Below are 20,581 nucleotides of genomic sequence, written 5' to 3' on the forward strand. Positions count from 1 at the left end.
TCTTCAATTGTATCCGGTTTCAAAATGTTGCTCGTTTTCTTTAAAGAAACTAGGTTTAGGGTTTTATTTAAAAGGAAGTTATGATGTTGGCAATATGAACCTTGGCATGACCGTGATTTATGGTTGTATAACATCAATGGTCAATTTCAATATTATTTAATATACACCAACAACCGATAATATTAATATGCCATCAATTGTTGTTGGCGAGTGGTGAGTTAATGAAGCTTATTTAAAAGTCGAAATGTGTATGTTTAAAAATTCGTTCAAAATTTTATAACCAAATAAATGTTGAACAATGTTACGCCAATGTTGCATAATAATGTTAGTTACATTAGTCCAGTGACAACACATCATAAACCTAAAAAGAATTTCCTAACGACAACACTATCAAGCAAAATAGATGATAGTAAAATAATCTTGAACTAGAACATTGAGATATTATACCCGTAAAATCTTTAGCCACGCAACCTGATGATAATAGTCATGAAAATTGGATTGAGTCAATGTTTTCGATAATTTTAAATTTGATTTTACTACGTAGGTTATACTTTATCAAGATAGTATACCATGCTGGTTTGATATATCAAATATTTCGATCATATAAATCTAATAATTCATATATGACAACTTTATAAACTAATTTTAATTAACTTCGTTTTAATCTAACAAAATTATTTAAAAACACTAATATAGTAACAATTTCAAATAAGATACTTTTTATTAAGTAAAGACGAAAAGATTTGGTATATACTTAAAAAAAAATTAATATATTGTAGCTTTAATTAATAGAATGTTATCGGTTCAAATTGAGTTGATATAATGGTTGGTCGGATCGATTTGAATTCTCACTCCTTCACCACGACACGATGATTATATTAATTTATTTAATATAGAGTTGAGACAAATCAGTGTAAATATTTTAATTATTTGGAGTACATAAAATCCAACCAAATAAAAAGCATACTTAAAGGAAAATATTACCGGAAACATCAAACAATCAAACCATCCTTGGAAGAATCATCGCCTTGAGAGGATTTTTCATGACAACGGTGAAAGCGAAAGTCTCGGTCGGATCGGGCGGGGCACCAGTAACCGGTAACCATCTAAATTCATGCACCATCTTGGCCAACATTAGATAAACATGTAACATTCCCAAACTCCAGGCGGGGCAAATTCTTCGCCCCGCCCCAAATGGAAGCATCCTCGCCCCTCTAGTCCCCGTCACATCGACATCAAACCCTTCCCCTCCGGGAAGAAACCTCTCGGGTCGAAACACCTTAGGATCCGACCAAAATCTCGGATCCTCAGTCATCCAAGCTGTGTAGAACTCCACGCTCGCATCCGCTGGAATTGTATAACCTCCCAATTCCGTCTCTTTCCCTGCCGAGTGCGATAGCAAGAAATGACTTGGTGGTTGTCGTCGGAACGTCTCTTTCACAATCGCCGCCAAATAAGGCATCTTCTCGACGTTTTCCTCCGTAATCGTCCCGGTTTTCCCCACCACTGAGACTATCTCGTCGTAAAGCTTTTCTTGAATCCCTTGATCTGTCACAATGTGGTACAAAGCCCACTCCAAAGTCATCGCGCTGGTATCCGTACCGGCGCTTATGACCTCAGAGCAAAGCGTCACCAATTCCTCGTCCCCGAGCTGTCCTCGTTCGGGCGGGTCAAGACTAAACAAAGAGTCAATGTACGCCGCCCCGATTGGACTAACCATCTTCGATCCCAATTTCCCCGGTTTCTCACCGCTTTCCACAAATTCCCTCCTCTCTCGAACCAACGGAACCAAACATTTCAATTGTTTTTCCCTCAACTTATGCGCCTCCTTGAGCTGTCGTCGGAACAACGGCGTAAGCGCCGGCAAAAAGTCGGGCAATTTCGGCGCCGTCATCAACATAACCTCCTTAAGAACCGTCTCGATCTCGTTAATCCTTTTCTCCGAAATCTTCGCCCCGAAACATAGACAAATAAGAACACTACATATAGTCAAACGACAATTACTAATAACCTCAACAAACCCTTTCTCCAAAGCTTCAGTCTGCATCCTCTTAAGATGATTCTCAAGTGCCCATTTACGTATCCACACACATTGTCGGATCCGGGTCGGGTTAACAACTTCTGTTACAAAGTTCCTTCTAAGAGTTCGCCATAACGGCCCGTAAAGGGCCGAATTCATGGCGCACTTGCCGACACTAAACACCAATCGGATCGGGGAGTCCATGGGTCGGCTAGCGTAAAGCGGGCCACGCTGCACGAGTGCCTCATGGATCAGATCTGGATCCGTAACAATTACAAGTGTTCGTTGACCCATTTTCATGGTGAAGATCGGGCCATAGGTTTTTCTTAAATCTCGAATGATGTAGATGAAGTGTTTACGGTTGAAGACAACTTGAAGTAGGTTTCCGACCAATGGCCAGCCCGGAGGACCTGGAGGTAAGTTTTTGGGTCGGCCGGCGCCGGTGAGAGATGAACGGCGCCACCATATGCGGAGGAACAGAGCTGCGAAACAGAGGATGCCTATGTCGATTAAGAACTGATCCATGGTAGGTGAGAGTGAAGAGAGAAAGAGAGTGAGGTGCTTCAATGGAGGAATAGTGGTGGTTAGATACTATAAATAGATGATCAATTTTTACAGGTGGTCGAATTGAATTCTCTGGACAATTGCATTAATAATTTACATCCTTCCTAGTGTATTGATAAGGCTATCATTATTGATCAAAATCCCACGTCCCCATTGGTGGTAAGTAAGTTATCAACACTTTTATGCAATTCTTCTCTTATCCATGTTTCAAACCATTTTTCCCAATCATATGGACTTTTAAATTTCCAATTCTAAAATATTCACATTTCTCGATGAATCAATAATAATTAACATATTAATTACCCATCTTTTACACTAAAATTATAAATATTTTATTAGAAAAACATTTACTTGTACAATTATTTCAACTAGCATGTAACCGTGCATTTACACGAGTAATAATATAAAAACCGTGAAAAAATATTACGATAAAATTTTTATGGGCGGGTCAACCCACAATCCGATCCAAGTATCCATTTACTCTCACATATATCCAATTTAATCACAGCTCTCGACCTGGCAATTCGGACACTTTAAAAATTAAGCATCATTATATATATATATATAGATTAGTTAGTTAAAAAGTTGAACTTATATTGTTAAAATGTTACGCGTTTATCAAACTTTGAGTTGAATTTAAAATATAAAGTGTTATTAGCCTAGTTGGTTAAAAGGTTATACTTCTTTTGTTAGGTTGTAAGTTCGAACCATACCTATAGCATTTTTAATTTTATTTTTAACCATTTTAAATTTATGGGTGGGTCAACCCACAATCCGACCCAAGTATCCATTTACTCTCACATATATCCAAATTAACCACAGCTATCGACCCGGCAATACGGACACTTTAAAAATTAAGCATCATTATATATATATATATATATAGATTAGTTAGTTAAAAAGTTGAACTTATATGGTTAAAATGTCACTGTGATCGATTTTTTTAAAAAAATATATTTTGATCGACTAGTTTGAAAATTCTGGGACACTCTTTAAAAAATTTATTTTTTGAAAACGTGAGGGGAATTAATTTTAATGTTGAAAAAATTTAAGTTTTAAAAACGAGGCTATATAGACAACTCCATATCTTACCTTCCCGTCGAATCTGGGAGAGATTGAGAGTTTTTTAATGGGAAATATGTCATAGGTCTTTTTTAACTTTTTTCAGTATTAATTAACCTCACGACTAGAGAGTCGCCACCTAATTTAAAAAATTAGGAATTTAAGAGATGTGAGTTCGGCGTTTGGTTACGTGTGGGAAATGGTTTTTTAGACGTTATGTCCCACAACGCCCCTAAGGTCTCTACTAATTAATTTTGGCATTTCTTTAAAACATTCTTACGCTTTACATTTTAAAATTTTCCATTTTAAACATTTAATGGGTTTGCATGAGATAAACAAATAAACAAAGATAAAAGAAAACGAGAACAAATAATTCACACATAAAGTTATCCTAAAAATCAAAACTAGGCAAGTTATTAATCAAAAATTAATTGGCCTAAGTCTAGATTAATTTTTAAGAAACTTTAGTGAATTATTTAAAGGTCTAAAATTTTATTTAAATAAAAATAATAATAAAAATAATAAAAATATTAACTAAGCAACTTTAGTGAAACTATTTTGGGGTTTTTTATTTAAATAAAAATAATAATAAAAATAATAAAAATAATAATAAAAATAAAATAAAAAAAGTCCTATGTATTCTAAGTGGCTAAGTTCAATTTTAGGGTTTAATTTTAATTTTTTTCACAAGCCACAAACTCTTAACTAAGCAAAATAAAAAATGTCAAACAAACAAACCCTAAGATTAAAGAAAACTGAAAATAAATAAATAAATAAAATAAAACAAATAAATAAATACAGTTATGTCCTCCATCCTTGGATGCAGAAATCTTCGGTCTTTATGTGCACAAATGCATCATGAAGTACTGGAAACGTCGGGAAAACATTAGATCTTTTCATGTGGAGAGGCTCCTTGGTCGGATGACACACAAATATGGTTCATTGTGCCGTTTTGACCTAATCCTACTAACTAACACTTGGTGATCCAAATGGACCCCAAATTGCAAAAAAAAAAAAAAAAAAAATCCAGCAAGGTTTTAAAATATATAAACACCTATATACATACAAAAACATAATCCTAACAATTATAAAATAAATAAAATAAAATAAAAGCAGATTTTCTTTGTTTTGGCTTTAAGTTTTATATTTTTAATTTTGAAATGGCCAATTTAAGAGCCGATTTTGGTTTTAAAGAAATTGGGCCGATTTTGGTTTTAAAGAAATTTTAGGTCAATGACCTTTATATACATTAAGTTTTTTTTATTTAGATTACATATTTACAACAAGAAAAGTAAAATTCTAAACACCCATCAAAATAGAAAGCTTAAAGAAACAATATATGGAATTAAAAAAAAGGCAAAAAATATTCAAATTCAGGAAAAAAAAAAGAGAGATTACAATGGGGCTGCTTTTTTGATGTTAAGGGTGGTATTTAATTTAAGATTTCCTAAGCAAATCTTGTGACCAACTTAACAAGAGTGGTGTTTGCTTAGGATTTTCAAATAGACAGCCTAGAGATATTTATAGGCAAAACTATGAAACCTAGGGCCGAAAGGCACATTTAACACACTTGACAAGAAAACTATTTCAAACATAAATAGACAGCCTAGAGATATTTATAGGCAAAACTATGAAACCTAGGGCCGAAAGGCACATTTAACACACTTGACAAGAAAACTATTTCAAACATTTACAAATGTTTAAAATAATTGAGCAATCTCCAATTGACACGTCAATAAATGTCAAATTTTCATCAAATAAGATTTAAGCTTAATTTAATAATGATGTAATACTTGATCATTTTAATTTTTAATTAAAAAAATTGACTAAGCCTTGATTCTCGGCTGAATTATTCTTCCTTTTTTGACAACTTCTTCCTTTATTTTAGCAATCTTTTTTTTCATTTCTTTGACCTAGGGTGCTTCTCACGATTGTGTAGACACCGTTATCTTTTATTTTTGCTAACTAACTTATTCAAGAAATCAAATCTCAAAGTCTAATCTAACTAATTTAACAAACCAATCTAACAAACTAATCTAATTAAAAAAAAAACAAAATATAACTAACGAAATTTTATAAAAACGTTAATATATATTTTGTAAAATATTTTTTTTAATTTTTATTTTTTATAAATACCCAAGATAATTAATTAAATAAAACCTTGAATATTCTAAGTATAATAACTTCTATAAGTGTTGTAACATAGACAAATTACTACCTTAACTTTATTAAGAATCCAAAATCAATTATTTTCAAAAACTCAATTGTTCTAAAAATAATCGTCTTTAATATAAATCGTGCAATGAGTCTGTGAATGAATTCGAGAAAATTTTATAGACTCAGATTTATGAAAAGTATAAACTATAAAATTAGGTGTGAAAAATGAGTGTCTACAGTCACCCGTTTATCAAATTTTGGGTTGAATTTAAAATATAAAGTGTTATTAGCCTAGTTGGTTAAAAGGTTGTACTTGTTTTGTTAGGTTATAAATTTGAACCATACCTATAACATTTTTAATTTTATTTTTAACCGTTTTAAGTTTATGGGCGGGTCAACCCACAATCCGACCCAAGTATCCATTTACTCTCACATATATCCAAATTAACCACAACTCTCAACCCGACAATCCGGACACTTTAAAAATTAAGCATCATTATATATATATAGATTAGTTAGTTAAAAAGTTGAACTTATATTGTTAAAATGTCACGCGTTTATCAAATTTTGGGTTGAATTTAAAATATAAAGTGTTATTAGTCTAGTTGGTTAAAAGGTTCTATTTGTTTTGTTAGGTTGCAAGTTTAAACCATACCTATAACATTTTTAATTTTATTTTTAACCGTTTTAAGTTTATGGGCGGGTCAACCCACAATCCGACCCAAATATCAATTTACTCTCACATATATTCAAATTAACCACAGCTCTCGACCCGACAATCCGGACACTTTAAAAATTAAGCATCATTATATATATATAGATTAGATATATACTAATAAAATAAAAGGTCATTTAAACCTATGTAGTATAAAAAATTGACTCGTTTAACCTCTAAACCATAAACGTTAATTTTTATTTTTTAATTTATATATTTTATAATTAATATATTTTCTCTCTCCTTCTTTATTATTAATTATTTTAAAATTATTTAGAATAATTGAATATAATAATGACTTATCTTTTCAATAATAAAAATTCTTCGACACAAAATAAATTAATTAATAATCAAGAATTAGATAATAATAACAACTCATTCATCAAACACCAAAAAAGTAATAATCAAATATTAGACAAAACAAACAATGTTCCTTACTACTACTTGAATAAAAATTAAATAAAAAATTATTAATTTCATTTTTGTTCATATTAAATTAAATAAGAAAGAAACTTTTCAAGAAAATATTACAGTAAAACATAAAATTCATAAATAAGTTACTAATTTTTTTTCAAAAATGAGAATTTAAGAATTATAAGAAATAAAATCTAATAGAAAATATATTAATATTTAATTAGTAAATATGTATTTAAAAATAAAAATTAACTATAACTACTAAAATAGGTTAAATGAGCCAATTTTTTTTAATAGTAGGTAAGTTTAAATGACATTTTATTAGTGCATACATTTAAGGGACTTGTACATACGTTTAAGATTTTTTTTCCTATTTTATTTTACAAATATAAATATAATAATTAAAATTAATAATACATATATTAAATAAAATATATTACATAAATATTAAAATAACATATACATTTTATTTTTATTTAATATAATATATATAATTAAAATAAAACATTCTAAATTAAATAATTCAAATAAATATTATAAACTAAAATAAAATATTATACACTAAAATAAAATATATTATATAAAATTTTAATATTATATATTAAAATAAAATATATAATATTATATTATATAAATATCAAAATAATACATATATTACATAAAAGAGTAAAATATTATAAATATTGTAAGATTTATGTAATTTATTTTAAGGTTTATTTTATTTTATTTCAAGTTTATGTTATATATTTTATTTTAGTTTATAATATTTATTAAAATTATTTAATTTAATATGTTTAGTTTTAATTATATATATTATATTTATAAAATTAAGTAAAAATAAAATATATATGTTATTTTTATATTTATGTAATATATGTATTATTTTAATATTAATATAATATATTATATTTTTATTTTAATACATAAAATTAAAAATTTATGTAATATATTTTATTTAATATATGTATTAATTTAACTAGCATCAATCGTGCATGTGCTCGAATAAGAATATATATAAAATATTATTTATCTATAAATATTTTAGATAAAATTAATATTATTCAAATTTAATTAATTTAAAATTAGTTTTAGTTTATAAAAATTAAGTTTAATCTTAAACTTAATATTAACATATATTTTATCCCTCGACGCACCCACTTAACCTTTCAACTGACCCTCATCTTGTTACTCACACTTTTTCATATGCATTTTTTATTCCATCGGCAAATCACTCATCAATCTTAGTCGACCTCAATTGATGACACACATCTTATATCTCGTCAAACTTAATCACAAACTTTACAATTGACCATTTTCTTGTGACTCACATTTTTTCATATGCCTCTTTATCCCCTCGACAAACCACCCACTAACCTTAATCTTTGTGACTCACACTTTTTATATGCCTCAATTGATCACAAATCTCTTATCCAATGTCAAATCAATCACTAACCACCATCCGACATTCATCTCGTGACCACACACTTTGAAATGTTTGTCAAACCAACCATTAATTCCAACCTCACACTCGACAAACCACCCACCACCCGACCTTCATCTCGTGACCTCACATTTTCAAATTCTTGTCAAACCAACCACTAATTCTAACCTCACACTCAATAAATCACCCACTACCTGAACTCCATCTCGTGACCTCTCACTTTCAAATGATGCTCATCATACCAACCATTTTTTCATATGCCTCTTTATCCCCTCGGCAAACCACCCACTAACCTTAATCTTGTGACTCACACTTTTCATATGCCTCAATTGATCACAAACCTCTTATCCAATGTCAAATCAATCACTAACCACCATCCGACATTCATCTCGTGACCACACACTTTCAAATGTTTTTCAAACCAACCATTAATTCCAATCTCACACTCGACAAACCACCCACCACCCGACCTTCATCTCGTGACCTCACATTTTCAAATGCTTGTCAAACTAACCACTAATTCTGACCTAACACTCGATAAATCACCCACCACCCGACCTTCATCTCGTGACCTCACATTTTCAAATTCTTGTCAAACCAACCACTAATTCTAACCTCACACTCAATAAATCACCCACTACCTGAACTCCATCTCGTGACCTCTCACTTTCAAATGATGCTCATCATACCAACCATTTTTTCATATGCCTCTTTATCCCCTCGGCAAACCACCCACTAACCTTAATCTTGTGACTCACACTTTTCATATGCCTCAATTGATCACAAACCTCTTATCCAATGTCAAATCAATCACTAACCACCATCCGACATTCATCTCGTGACCACACACTTTCAAATGTTTTTCAAACCAACCATTAATTCCAATCTCACACTCGACAAACCACCCACCACCCGACCTTCATCTCGTGACCTCACATTTTCAAATGCTTGTCAAACTAACCACTAATTCTGACCTAACACTCGATAAATCACCCACTACCCGACCTCTATCTCGTGACCTCTCACTTTCAAATGATGCTCATCATACCAACTAGTAATTTTGACCTCACACTCGACAAATCACCCACCACCCAACCTCCATCTCGTGACATCACACTTTTAAATGCTCGTCAAACCAACCACTAATTATGACCTCACACTTTCAAATGTCTATTATTTGTTTAAAAGTTGTGTCACCATATATTATAGTCAATATAAATTTGCACGTTTTGGGATTCGAACCTTGGTCTTAAACATGAAATGTGAACACTTAATCCGCTAGACCACTTAACTTTGGTTATTTAAAATTTTATATGTTATTAATTATAAAAACTTAAAAATATTAATATAAGGGTATTTTAAAATGAAATATTTTTTTTTGGGCCAATTGCTATTTAAGTTTAATTGAATAAGATTAATTTTGAATTGTGTCATATGTGGATCCAAATATTATAATTTTAGTCATTTAAAATTTTTCACAAAACGAAATGAATATGTTCTTTTTATTTTAACATAATATTTTTATCTTCTTAATTAATTTTACCATATTTATAAAAACAAAATAGTGATTCCTTCTTTTTTTCGATTTTTCTAATTATTTTTACACATTACACATTTTTTAAAATATTCAAATCGTATTTGACAGTTTTGAACGTGTACAAAAAAATACTTAATTTAAATCTAAATTTGTTAAAATTGGTAAACAATACACAAAGTTTGTCGTTATAAAGATTTTTGAAAATTAAATATAAAATATATCTCTATTCAAATTTTCTAAAATATTTCATAATTAAAAAAGTTTTAGTCACTCAAACCAACTTAAAAAAACTAGAATGTGTAATTCTCGAAAAAAATACGTTCAAAATGTTTCTAAATATCATTTCATTTAAAAACGTGAAAAAACGAAAATAATATATTATAATAAAATGTCGAACATTTTGTCAATTTTAAAAAAATCTCAAATAACTAAAATTTTGATAGTTTGAACCCATATAAATATCACAATTCAAAATTTCAAGTCTCATAATAAAAACAATCCAATTTCGAGCTTAAAATAACAATTAAGTTATTTTTTTATTTTATGATTTTTTTTATAAAACTTGTTGTTAACTATTTTTTTTTAATTCATTCATTTCAAATAAGACATTAGAAAAAAGGGTCATACAAATAGAGTATAAGCTGATAGAACATAAGACATGACAATGAGATTGAAATTTGAATTCCAACAAAAATTCAAGACACAAATTACTCTTTGTTTGGGATAAAACTTATATAGATTAGAAATGCATGTTTTCAAACTCATAGATTTGAGTCTTTACACTCTTGTCGGGTTAATTCGATGCTAACAGTACAAACACTATCTGTATCTCACTCATGAAGTGACACCTATACACAAAAATGAAGTACACCTCCCTTATTTGTTGATTTTTTTCTCTTTGTATACGTGACGTTTTATTAATGAATACATGCCCGACCTGTACTGATAGCATCAAACTAACCCTCTTGTTGAGGCCGTAAAAGTAAAAAGGAAAGTGTTAATTAATAATATATAGGAATGTTATTCATGTGAGGCGTGTTAAATATTGAGAGGAAGAGACCGTTGGGAAGATGAGGTAGTTTGTCCATTGATGATTGATCATACTTTGATAAATGCATTCACCTACCCACCTCTCTTTTCAATCAATAATACTATTGCCTATTATTAATCAATGCTATTTTTTAGAAAGAAAAAAAAGCATTATTTAATCTCTTTTGAAATATTTTTTTCAAATTTTGCACTTCCATCAGTACACTCAATGACTTTTCATTTGCACATGAAGCATCAAAGTTAAGATTGATATAATCACTTGTTTGTTAACTCAATTAAGGCAGATTAAAAATCTTATAATCAATTCTCATTCAAATATCATGATTTAAATGACGGTAATGACAGCTTATTGTTATTCCGAATCGAAAAATATCGAGTTAAAGGTTAAAGGTCCAGATATATATGATTTTGATACCATAAAAATTGATTATTATGTTTGGATATATGATCTATTCAAATAATCGAATCAATCTAGTTCAAACTTGAAATAATTATAATTAACGAACAAATTTTAATAGATATATATACAAACTTAATTTTTATTTTAGAAATTTTATACTTGATTTTATTTAAAATTAAGATTATAGTTCATTGAGTGGGTAAAATTTGTATTTATTCAGATCAACAAAAGAAAAAGGTGTAATTTCATTTCAAAATACATACTTACTTTTGAGGAAATAAATGAAAAGTCTTTATGAGCCCATTATGATTTTAAACAAGAATTAAGATAAAGAAATAAATAAAGAATTCTAGGGTTTTGAAAGCTGTGTTTTGCTGCTTTAGCCAACTATAATAACTCACCACCTTAATTTGGTGAATAATTAGAGTATGGGATTAGTATCTTAATCCGTCTTAAAACTAGTTAATCTGTCCCATGTCATGATGTAAATTTATACTTATATATTAATTAATCATTTTCTAAATAGGGAATGGACCACTTCTCAAGGTTTTATCATTTATGTGAAATAAGAGAATAATAATAACTATAATTGAATCATAATACAATGACTGGTAATACATTGTTCTAACCAAGTTAGTGACATTTAAATGGTTAGATTTTATTCATTTTTCTAGCATGTTCCTAAAAGAAATGTTTAACTTCGACTTCCTTGCGAAGTATTGAGTTCGAGTATGTTAGACGACAAGTATGATTAAATTGATTAAGTGTGCTCGCACACTACGTGTTTAACTCACGGGGAACAATCGCATTCCAAAAGAAAGTGAAACTCAGAGTTTTCAAAAAAAAAATAAAATTTTGTTAGACTTTAGCTAACTAGCTGAGACAATAATTGGGCGGTGTAATATTGGTAAGTGGAATTTATTGTGTAATTGCTTTATTGTGAGTAATGAGTACGTTATAACCAAAAAAAAATGCATATAAATGCCCAACTGCTTAACACAACAAATTCTTTTTTTGTTTGTTGCATTCAATGCTTTCATACTCTCAGTCTAATTGTTTTTATTTTCTTTTTACAAATTTAATTTTTTTCAAGAATCAAGAACACTTAAAATTAAAACCAAATACCCTAATCTAATTGCAATCTAAACATGTGTTGTCTTCCTGGTAAATGTATCTTTTTTATTCGAATTCTTGACGTTTGAAGATATTAAGAAATTAAAAGAAAACAACTTTCGAGATGGTTCATAACTGTTAGAATTTTAGCCACACTTGTTCAAAATCATATCAACATCCACTCTCCATCGTGGATTTAGATGAAACACAATTCGATAGAAAAATGCATAATGTTTTGTGTGGGTACTTTTGTCGGATACTGTAACGACACTTTAATTTTCATGGATCATTTAAAAATAAATAAAAAAACGTCTTCTCCGTTGTATACTTTTCTAAAAATGAGATTTAGTGAAAATTGTTTCATATTTAAGAAAAAAATCAAATTTGATAGACTAACTATGCATGTTTGTTTGGAGCATGCATCAATCAAATATTGCAGATATCATCGCAAAAGTCCATCAACAATTGGGAGTGTAATTTATTTTGTAATGATTATTGATTGGGTGTCCAATAAGTTTGTACTTCAAAATGATCATTGAGGATAGATACGGATGTATGGATGTATGGAGGGGTTCAGTCCACCTGAAAAAAATAAATATATATATCAAAAATTCTAGCTAATTTCTTTAAATTTTTTAATATAATTTACTGTTTTTTATCCAATTATTAAAAAAATAGTAAAAATTTACCTTTATTCACTTGTTTTAATTTTTTTAGAATTTTTTCGTTATTTATTTTGTAAGTCCATCCCAAATATTTTTCAAGCCCACCATAACTTTAAATTCTGGGTCCGTCCCTGTAGAACCAAACCTAAATATGAAAAGATAAGTCACTAAATTCAAATATTTTTATATTTGAACTATACCCATTCCCTAGATATCATCTTCAACTTCATAGTTTCCATGTTAATTTAAGAATGATTTTAGAAAAGAAGAGAAATAAAAGAAAGAAGAAAATGTTCACTTCATAATAAATTTATCCAGAATATAATATAAATGATGTGCAATTATGCTTAGTTACATTGTACATACATTGTGTTAGTGACAATTATAAAATTGTTGCTAAACAAGTTTAAATTTAATGTACTTGCTAGTGAAAATTACGAAATACTGCAATCCAACACATAGATTTCTTTGCATTCTTTTTTTAATTTACAAAGAGAGAAGAATGTGTTAGTATTAATGGTTTCATTTGTCAAATAGATTCATTTTTAAAAAAATAAAAAAGAAGATGAAAATAATTTGTTTCCCATTTGCAATGGAGGGCGAAAATTCATTTTAATGGAAGGATTACACAAACATTATTAGAGCACGACAAAAGGCCAAGAATCAAGTCTCGATAAATATACAACTACTATAATTTGTTGACGTGTCCTTACATGAGTTTGTCGTATATTGTGAAATTGATAGTTGTTTAGTTTTAGTTACTTAATATGCAACTACTATATTTTGTTAATGTGTCCTTACACGAGTTTGTCGTATATTGTAGACTTGATAATTGTTTAGTTCTTAGTCACTTAATATGCAACTACTATAATTTGTTAACGTGGGCTTACCCGAGTTTGTTGTATATTTGTAGAATTGATAATTGTTTAGTTCTTAGCTACTTAATTTGGATAAATGATTACTTAGCTTTAGTGATACTACATGTTTAAGAATTATTTGGTTTGATTTGAAATACCCTAAATTTCAGCTTTTGCATAATAAAATTAACAAATTAACCATATAATGAATTGATGCAATAATTAAACTGTGTAAGTTGGCAAGTGGAATTTATTGCATTTGCCTCTTTGTTTAAAACAAATGCATAATTCATTAACAATAAATATTAAAATACTTTTTTAACTATATTTTTATTATATCTTAATATCTTTTAAAACAAATTACCTATATTTTTTCAATTCTAAAAACTATCAAACAAGGTTTATTTTAATTAACCCTGACTTATTTAAATTGGTTTGATAGGGTTATTTGAAATTCTTATTTTTTAAAACTATTTTTTGATTGAAAAATATGTTATATGAATTTTTAATGAATTAAATTACAATATCTTTTTATATTTAAAATTTAAATTAAAAATAAATATATTAGATGAATAGAGTAATTTGATGATTAAAAAGAAAAAAAATATAAAAAACAGTTGATGAGTTATTTAACAAAAACTATTCAATCTCATTTTACAAAACTCAAATAATATATATATATATATATATATATATATATATATATATATATATATATATATATATATATATATATATATATATATATATATATATATATATATATATATATATTCTCAATAACAAGTTAAAAACAAAACCAATACTATATTACAGTCAATGCAAGTTTTATTGAAAGTTTTACCTAAAAGTTTATGTATCTTCTAATAATTATTAACCTAAAATTCTCATCCATAGTTCTAGAACCAACCAAAATCAAATTTAGAAATTGGTGTTTTACTTCTTATTGAAAGTTTATTATTCATATAAATTGGGTAAAAACCAAAAACTGTTAAAATAAATAAAATAAATCCCCCCTAAAGTTTTCACTTCAGCTATTACAGCATATCCTTCCTTTACTCCACACAATAATCTCCCTGAAAATGAAAATTTACATCACCTTCTTCTTCTTCTTCTTCATTGTAGAATCTTCTTTTTACTGTTTTGCCTGATCACAAATCCACCATTGTCAGTCCTCAGCCATTTCTATCTATATATATACCAGATGAAAAACAAAACAAAACAAATTCATAGATAGATTTACCTGAGAATAGATGAAAGTTCCTAAGATAGCAATGGCAGCTCCAAGTGCATTAACAGGCTGGATAGGATTACGGAAAATGATGATGGATGAAACGATAACTGATATCCTTTTCATCGTGTTCCCTACGCTGAAGGTTAAAGGAGAGATCTTGTCCAAAGACATGTATGAAACCTGGTTATAGAAATGGTAAAACACACTTTGTGCCACAACCCACCTGCAAAACATTATATGTTTCTTCTTCAATGCTGTGTTCAATTTGAACAGAACAGAACAAAACAAAACAAAACAGATAAAAATTTGATTACCATATGAAATTGGGTCCTATTTCGGCTAGAGCAATTTTCCATCCTGCAGCCCACATTTTAGGACCCTCAACAGCAACAGCAAACGGAGTAAGAATCAACAAAGAAAGAATCGATAAACAGGCGTAGTAATTCATCCCGCTTACATCCTTTCCCTTCATCCCTTTCTTAGAGAATATGTTTCTAAACACGAATGCCAAATTCGATATCATTGCACCCATAAACCCTGCAAGATTTGAACAAGTAATGTATACACAGTTTCAGTCATCAATACAACAAATTAAAGAAACTTTCAATTTTATTGATCACACCTATCATGTTGAAATTGAGTTCTGTCGCGGCAGAGAGAGCACAACCGCCGATTATGGGAAGCAACGACAGATAAACAGTTGCAGGAAAAGTCTCTCCCAAGAGAAATCTTGAGACTAGAACAGTGAATGCAGGCTCCCCACTCTTGATTATGTGTGTAAACGAAACTGCAACTTTAGACATGCTAACAGTTGCAGCCACATGCCCAATTGTATGAGCCAAAGCAACCTGGAATCAAATCAAATCAGGATCAGAACCAAACCCTAAACCTAGAATCCAGAACCCACAACCCAAAACCCAAAATTCGTTTGCATTGCATGGAACGATGTATGAACATTTAAACAATCATAATCGTCTTAGCTAGCTAGATACATACATACACTGCATGCAAATTCAATGTGAAACCCTAAAAACCCACAAAGTTCTTACCGGAAAAAGAGATTTCCAGAATTCGAAATCAGTCTTGGGAGGCTCCGCGATCTTCAGAGTCCAAGAAACTAGCATAATCAACGATCCAGTAGCAAGAGAAAGAGTAGCAGCAAGCCATGGATATGGATACGCATTGAGGGCTTTCTTATTGTATATATTGAAAACGACATTCAAAGCCCACCAAGTAGCGAAATAGATACTGATTTTGAGTTTCTGGGCTGCCTCCGATTGTTCATTCTCGTCCGGCAAACCGATGCTGACAGGCTGAGAATGATCGGCTTCATAAGCTTGACATACGATCGGAGTCTTACGGGTCGTCGAAACGGGTACAGATCCTTGAATGAATGATGCCAAATAGAGGGGTTTATGGATTGAAACGGCGGAGATTGAATTGAGGGTTTTTTGGATCTTCAAATTGGAAGGCAGAGAGACAAGTCTAGAGTGCTTTGAAGGAACCAAATCAGAAGATATGAAAGAGGTTGGCGATTGTTTTACAGAGAACGCCATTGTTGATTGATCAAACTGGGTTTTGAAGAAATTAAACTGGGTTTTGATGATGAGAAAAAGGGCCTTTAGATTGTTAAATCTTGCTTTGAGATCTCAGAATAAACCTAGAGTTTATTCTCTCTTGTTCGGCGGATTCAACTGAGCAAAATATATATATATATATATTTATAATATATAGATATAGAGAGAGAATCTTCACCGGCAACCGGAAATTAGAGAGAGAAATATGGGCGGCGCGTCATAAGGGAATTCATTCACAAGGCTGGCTACTAATTTTTTTAGGTTATTTTCAAATTAATTTTATTTATTAAAGTTAGTTTATTTAATTTAATTTAATTTAATTATATATATTTTTTAAATATAAAAATGTCTCTGGGTCAAATTTGGGTTCATTATTTTGGGGAAAAATTAAGATTTTGAACATTTTTTTTCACTTTTACAATTCAAGGTTTCTTATAATTAAAGTTAATTTTGTCTTTAACGTATCAAATTTTATTAATTTATTATATAAATTTAACTTTTCTAGTGTAAATCAAATTCGTGACATTTTGGTCTCGTCAAACTCTTAAATTCGTTGAAATTTGACACATAAATAATAATAAGTTAACAACTTTTAAAACCGTTAAAGTAATATTTCGTTTTTGTATAACTTTAACAATAAATAACTCAATTATTAAAATCGAAAAAATATTCAAAATTTAGATTATGTCATCATAATTTAACAAAATAAAAAAAGGGAATATATATATATATTGTTTTAAGACTTAAGGAATTTATGTTTAACTAGTACATTACTATATTTAAAAATAATAAAATATAAGTGTTAGTTTGATTCAACTTAAAATGCTCACATATCAAACATGTTTGAATTATATTAACAAATTATTTAGTTTATTAAAATTAATTATGATTTATTTATTATTATAATAAGCTCAATGAAACTCATGATATGTAATCTAGGATTCGGGCCTACGAAAAAGTGAAAAGTAGGCTAAAAAGTGATCCAAACGGGGCCCAACAAAATTATGTGACTTCTACACGTGTCATATATACCATACCGCAGCAACAGAGAACAGAGGTTTGTTTGGATTTTTCTCTATAATTAATTTTATTTTTATTTTTTTAAATATCTCTTTACACACATTACTAGGTATCAATATATTAGTTTTCCTTTATATTTATATATACATAACTTAAAATCCAAATTTAATTAGTAAATTGGGCTTTTTTTTTTTTACAATATAAGGAAATCACCAAAATTAGTTTTTTTTTTTTTTTTTTTAACTTGGGATAACTATTCAATGATAAAACATGTATTTTTTTTTGTCGTAACTTGTAATTTTTGTCGTAACTTGTAATTGTATGATAAAACCTGAATAACGCGGAACCAAACAAACAAATCCGAAAATTCTACATAAACTTTTCATAGTATAAGACAAACACACTATAGAACAAAGCCTTTAGAGATAAATCAACCAAGGCCAGTTTCATCCATTAGAAAGTAATTAGTACATAAAATAAAAGTGGAGAAACCTTAAAATTTGAGAGTTTTTTTAAGGTTGGTTAGACCTTATATAACTTGTATGCTGTCTGGTCTTGCATTTCCCTCGATAACGAGCTTAGTCTTGGATTTTATAGCTACCCGTCTTGTTGTTGAGTTTGTGGAGGAAATTGATGTCGACTTCTTTCTCTTCTTCTTTTTCTTCTTTGGTATGTCCATATTTGGCGTGACATCGAACATTTCTGTTACTGGTTGATTGTCCATCGATTCAAAATCTGTTAAAAATGAGACTTCAATTCTACATTCTTGGATTTGCATCATAAACTTGAATGACATTAACATGTTTAAATGATATACTAAAGAATCAATCCTCTATTAAACAAGATTTTCAAAATTTCAGGTGCATAAAGGAGCAAAATCAGACATTTGAGAAATCAAAGATAAGAACCTTGAGATGACCATGTTAAGATTGGAGAGTTGGGGGATTTTGTTTCTTCGATATTGACCTTGACATTTGTAGTTGCAGGAACCTTGTTGGGCTTTGCCTTGACCTTGACATTTGTAGTTGCAGGAACCTTGTTGGGCTTTGCCTTGAATTCGTTCATCTGGGTATTGATTGCGAATGATTGATTGATCAAATGAATACATTTCTAATCGAATTTGAGGAGGATAAATTGAATCAATACATACCCAAGTAGGTTGATTGCCAGATGCTCCATCCCATCCAATATGTGCAATATGTTTGACATCAGTTGGAAGCCCAATTTCAATCTCTTGTTCCTCCTTCACAACTGCAACACAAATAATGATATGATTCATGTTCTCCTAATTAATAACCATAAGTAATTTAAGAAGAATTATTACCAAATATTTGGGTTATATACTTAATGCCCTTATAAATCTTTTTGATTTTGGTTGCCATTGAATCAAAAAAAAGATAAAAGCTTTATGCCCTCCTCCTGTTCATGAAGCTTAAATCTTGAAACATGATCAAAACCGAAATCAGATACAGAAAAAGGATGCAGAATACATGGAGGAATTGTGTATACCTAGCTATATATGCAGAGAGAATTAACAGATTCTCCTCTTTCTGACAACACGTGCATTTCAATCTCCATCTTTTTTCCTTCTCATCTAACAATGTGAATATCCAACAATTCAAACCCTATTTTAAGGATGAAGATAAGGATATGTGAGAAAGATCTCGGTTGTGGGTATTGAGAATTGAAAGAAGATGAGTGATGAGAAGATAGAGATGCAGATGCAAATGCAGATTCAGATGAAGGGAAGGAGGAGGAAGAAAAATGGAGAACCCCCTCCCCTCAACAGAAAAGCTGTAAAAAATGATCTGAAATGAAAATTCATTCCAATATATATATTGGATAGTTGGGGCAAAATATGGTTACAACTGGCACAAAATCCATCATTTATAGTTGGACAATGGACATTTCTCATTTCTTCATTTTCCTCTCCATTTATAACTCATTATATTTATCAAAATTGTATTTTTAATGTAAAATAATAACTCATTTAAAAACAGAAGAAACCATGTTTCAAGAATTTATTGGTTTTTATCTATTTAGCCTCAAGGTAGTTACATCAGAAAGAAAGATGATACTTTCCAAATATTCCAGAATTCATTTATTTACAACAATGAAATAAGATGAACAGATTAAAACAAATATCAGCCATAGTTGAGTCGGAAAATGTCATTCTGCACGAAATAGCTCCCTTCAAGAGTTGGGACGAGATGAAACATCTACATGTAACAACCACGATGTTGGAATCGAATCGAACAACTTTAATATAAGAGATGAAAAAGAGAGAAAGAGACCTGGCTGAATCTGAGAGAATGTTCTTCTCCGGCTAGACAAAGGCTACCGCTGACAAAGACCACGATGCCACCTGGAAAGACAGACGGCTGAGAATCGACAGTACTGATCAAATGTTTGCACTGATCAAACGGCAAATCATTCAGTTTACAAGAGATTTTAGCCGACCCTTCAAATTTTTGACCCTCAAATGTCATCATCGAGATTGGCTGATAAAGAGACGAAAGAGATCGTCGATCATTATCAAACAAACTGTAGTAATGATCCACAAATGCCTTACCCAAAACCTCAACTTGTTCATCCATCTCTCTCTTTCAATCTTCCCAAAGCAGCAGATCAGAATTTAAGGAAGAAAGGAATCAAAAGTGGTGCTGCATCAGTACGCAAAGTAGAAACAAGACATGTTCTTCACATAATAAAGGCAATCAACCCACCACCACCGTCCAAACTTTTCCTTTTTTGT

The 20,581-nt window shown here is 29.9% G+C and overlaps 4 protein-coding genes across 5 annotated transcripts; all 4 read right to left on the reverse strand.

The window, feature by feature from the left end:
• Positions 1-910: 910 nt before the first annotated feature.
• On the reverse strand, positions 911-2,592 carry LOC124935741 (cytochrome P450 77A2). Its single transcript, XM_047476161.1, has one exon. It carries the CDS (start codon positions 2,543-2,545, stop codon positions 1,001-1,003), a length of 1,545 nt encoding a protein of 514 aa, XP_047332117.1. The 5' UTR covers positions 2,546-2,592; the 3' UTR covers positions 911-1,000.
• Positions 2,593-15,184: 12,592 nt separating this feature from the next.
• On the reverse strand, positions 15,185-16,944 carry LOC124933835 (glucose-6-phosphate/phosphate translocator 1, chloroplastic-like). Its single transcript, XM_047474274.1, has 4 exons — positions 16,279-16,944; positions 15,852-16,077; positions 15,544-15,766; positions 15,185-15,452 (listed from the first exon to the last, which is right to left on the reverse strand). The coding sequence occupies exons 1-4, from the start codon at positions 16,783-16,785 to the stop codon at positions 15,185-15,187; spliced, it is 1,224 nt and encodes a 407-aa protein (XP_047330230.1). The 5' UTR covers positions 16,786-16,944.
• A 1,218-nt stretch (positions 16,945-18,162) lies between these two features.
• Positions 18,163-19,590, reverse strand: LOC124935733 (CRIB domain-containing protein RIC10-like). Of its 2 annotated transcripts, none has more exons than XM_047476152.1 (5): positions 19,336-19,590; positions 19,151-19,264; positions 18,977-19,077; positions 18,735-18,891; positions 18,163-18,561 (listed from the first exon to the last, which is right to left on the reverse strand). In XM_047476152.1, exons 2-5 carry the CDS (start codon positions 19,206-19,208, stop codon positions 18,356-18,358), a joined length of 522 nt encoding a protein of 173 aa, XP_047332108.1. In that variant the 5' UTR covers positions 19,209-19,264; positions 19,336-19,590; the 3' UTR covers positions 18,163-18,355. The 2 variants fall into 2 exon arrangements, with proteins under 2 accessions (XP_047332108.1, XP_047332109.1); XM_047476153.1 differs by having other exon boundaries at positions 19,151-19,247; positions 19,335-19,590.
• A 290-nt stretch (positions 19,591-19,880) lies between these two features.
• LOC124935735 (nuclear transport factor 2B) lies at positions 19,881-20,436 on the reverse strand. The gene is made up of 2 exons (XM_047476154.1): positions 20,121-20,436; positions 19,881-20,045 (listed from the first exon to the last, which is right to left on the reverse strand). Exons 1-2 carry the CDS (start codon positions 20,421-20,423, stop codon positions 19,971-19,973), a joined length of 378 nt encoding a protein of 125 aa, XP_047332110.1. The 5' UTR covers positions 20,424-20,436; the 3' UTR covers positions 19,881-19,970.
• Positions 20,437-20,581: the final 145 nt, after the last annotated feature.

The sequence above is a fragment of the Impatiens glandulifera genome, chromosome 4, assembly GCF_907164915.1.
Source record: "Impatiens glandulifera chromosome 4, dImpGla2.1, whole genome shotgun sequence".
NCBI lineage: Eukaryota > Viridiplantae > Streptophyta > Magnoliopsida > Ericales > Balsaminaceae > Impatiens > Impatiens glandulifera.

Bases quoted from the DNA above. Each gene is read 5' to 3' on its own strand.
- LOC124935741 (XM_047476161.1), bottom strand. From the start codon at position 2,545: ATGGATCAGTTCTTAATCGACATAGGCATCCTCTGTTTCGCAGCTCTG.
- LOC124933835 (XM_047474274.1), bottom strand. From the start codon at position 16,785: ATGGCGTTCTCTGTAAAACAATCGCCAACCTCTTTCATATCTTCTGAT. The intron at 16,078-16,278 runs GTAAGAACTTTG...ATTTGATTCCAG, and splicing joins TCTGGAAATCTCTTTTTCCG to GTTGCTTTGGCTCATACAAT. The intron at 15,767-15,851 runs GTGTGATCAATA...CAAATCTTGCAG, and splicing joins ACTCAATTTCAACATGATAG to GGTTTATGGGTGCAATGATA.
- LOC124935733 (XM_047476152.1), bottom strand. From the start codon at position 19,208: ATGGCAACCAAAATCAAAAAGATTTATAAGGGCATTAAGTATATAACC. The intron at 18,892-18,976 runs GTATGTATTGAT...ATCAATACCCAG, and splicing joins CTGGCAATCAACCTACTTGG to ATGAACGAATTCAAGGCAAA. The intron at 18,562-18,734 runs GTTCTTATCTTT...CATTTTTAACAG, and splicing joins CTTAACATGGTCATCTCAAG to ATTTTGAATCGATGGACAAT.
- LOC124935735 (XM_047476154.1), bottom strand. From the start codon at position 20,423: ATGGATGAACAAGTTGAGGTTTTGGGTAAGGCATTTGTGGATCATTAC. The intron at 20,046-20,120 runs GTCTCTTTCTCT...TGTTACATGTAG, and splicing joins ATTCTCTCAGATTCAGCCAG to ATGTTTCATCTCGTCCCAAC.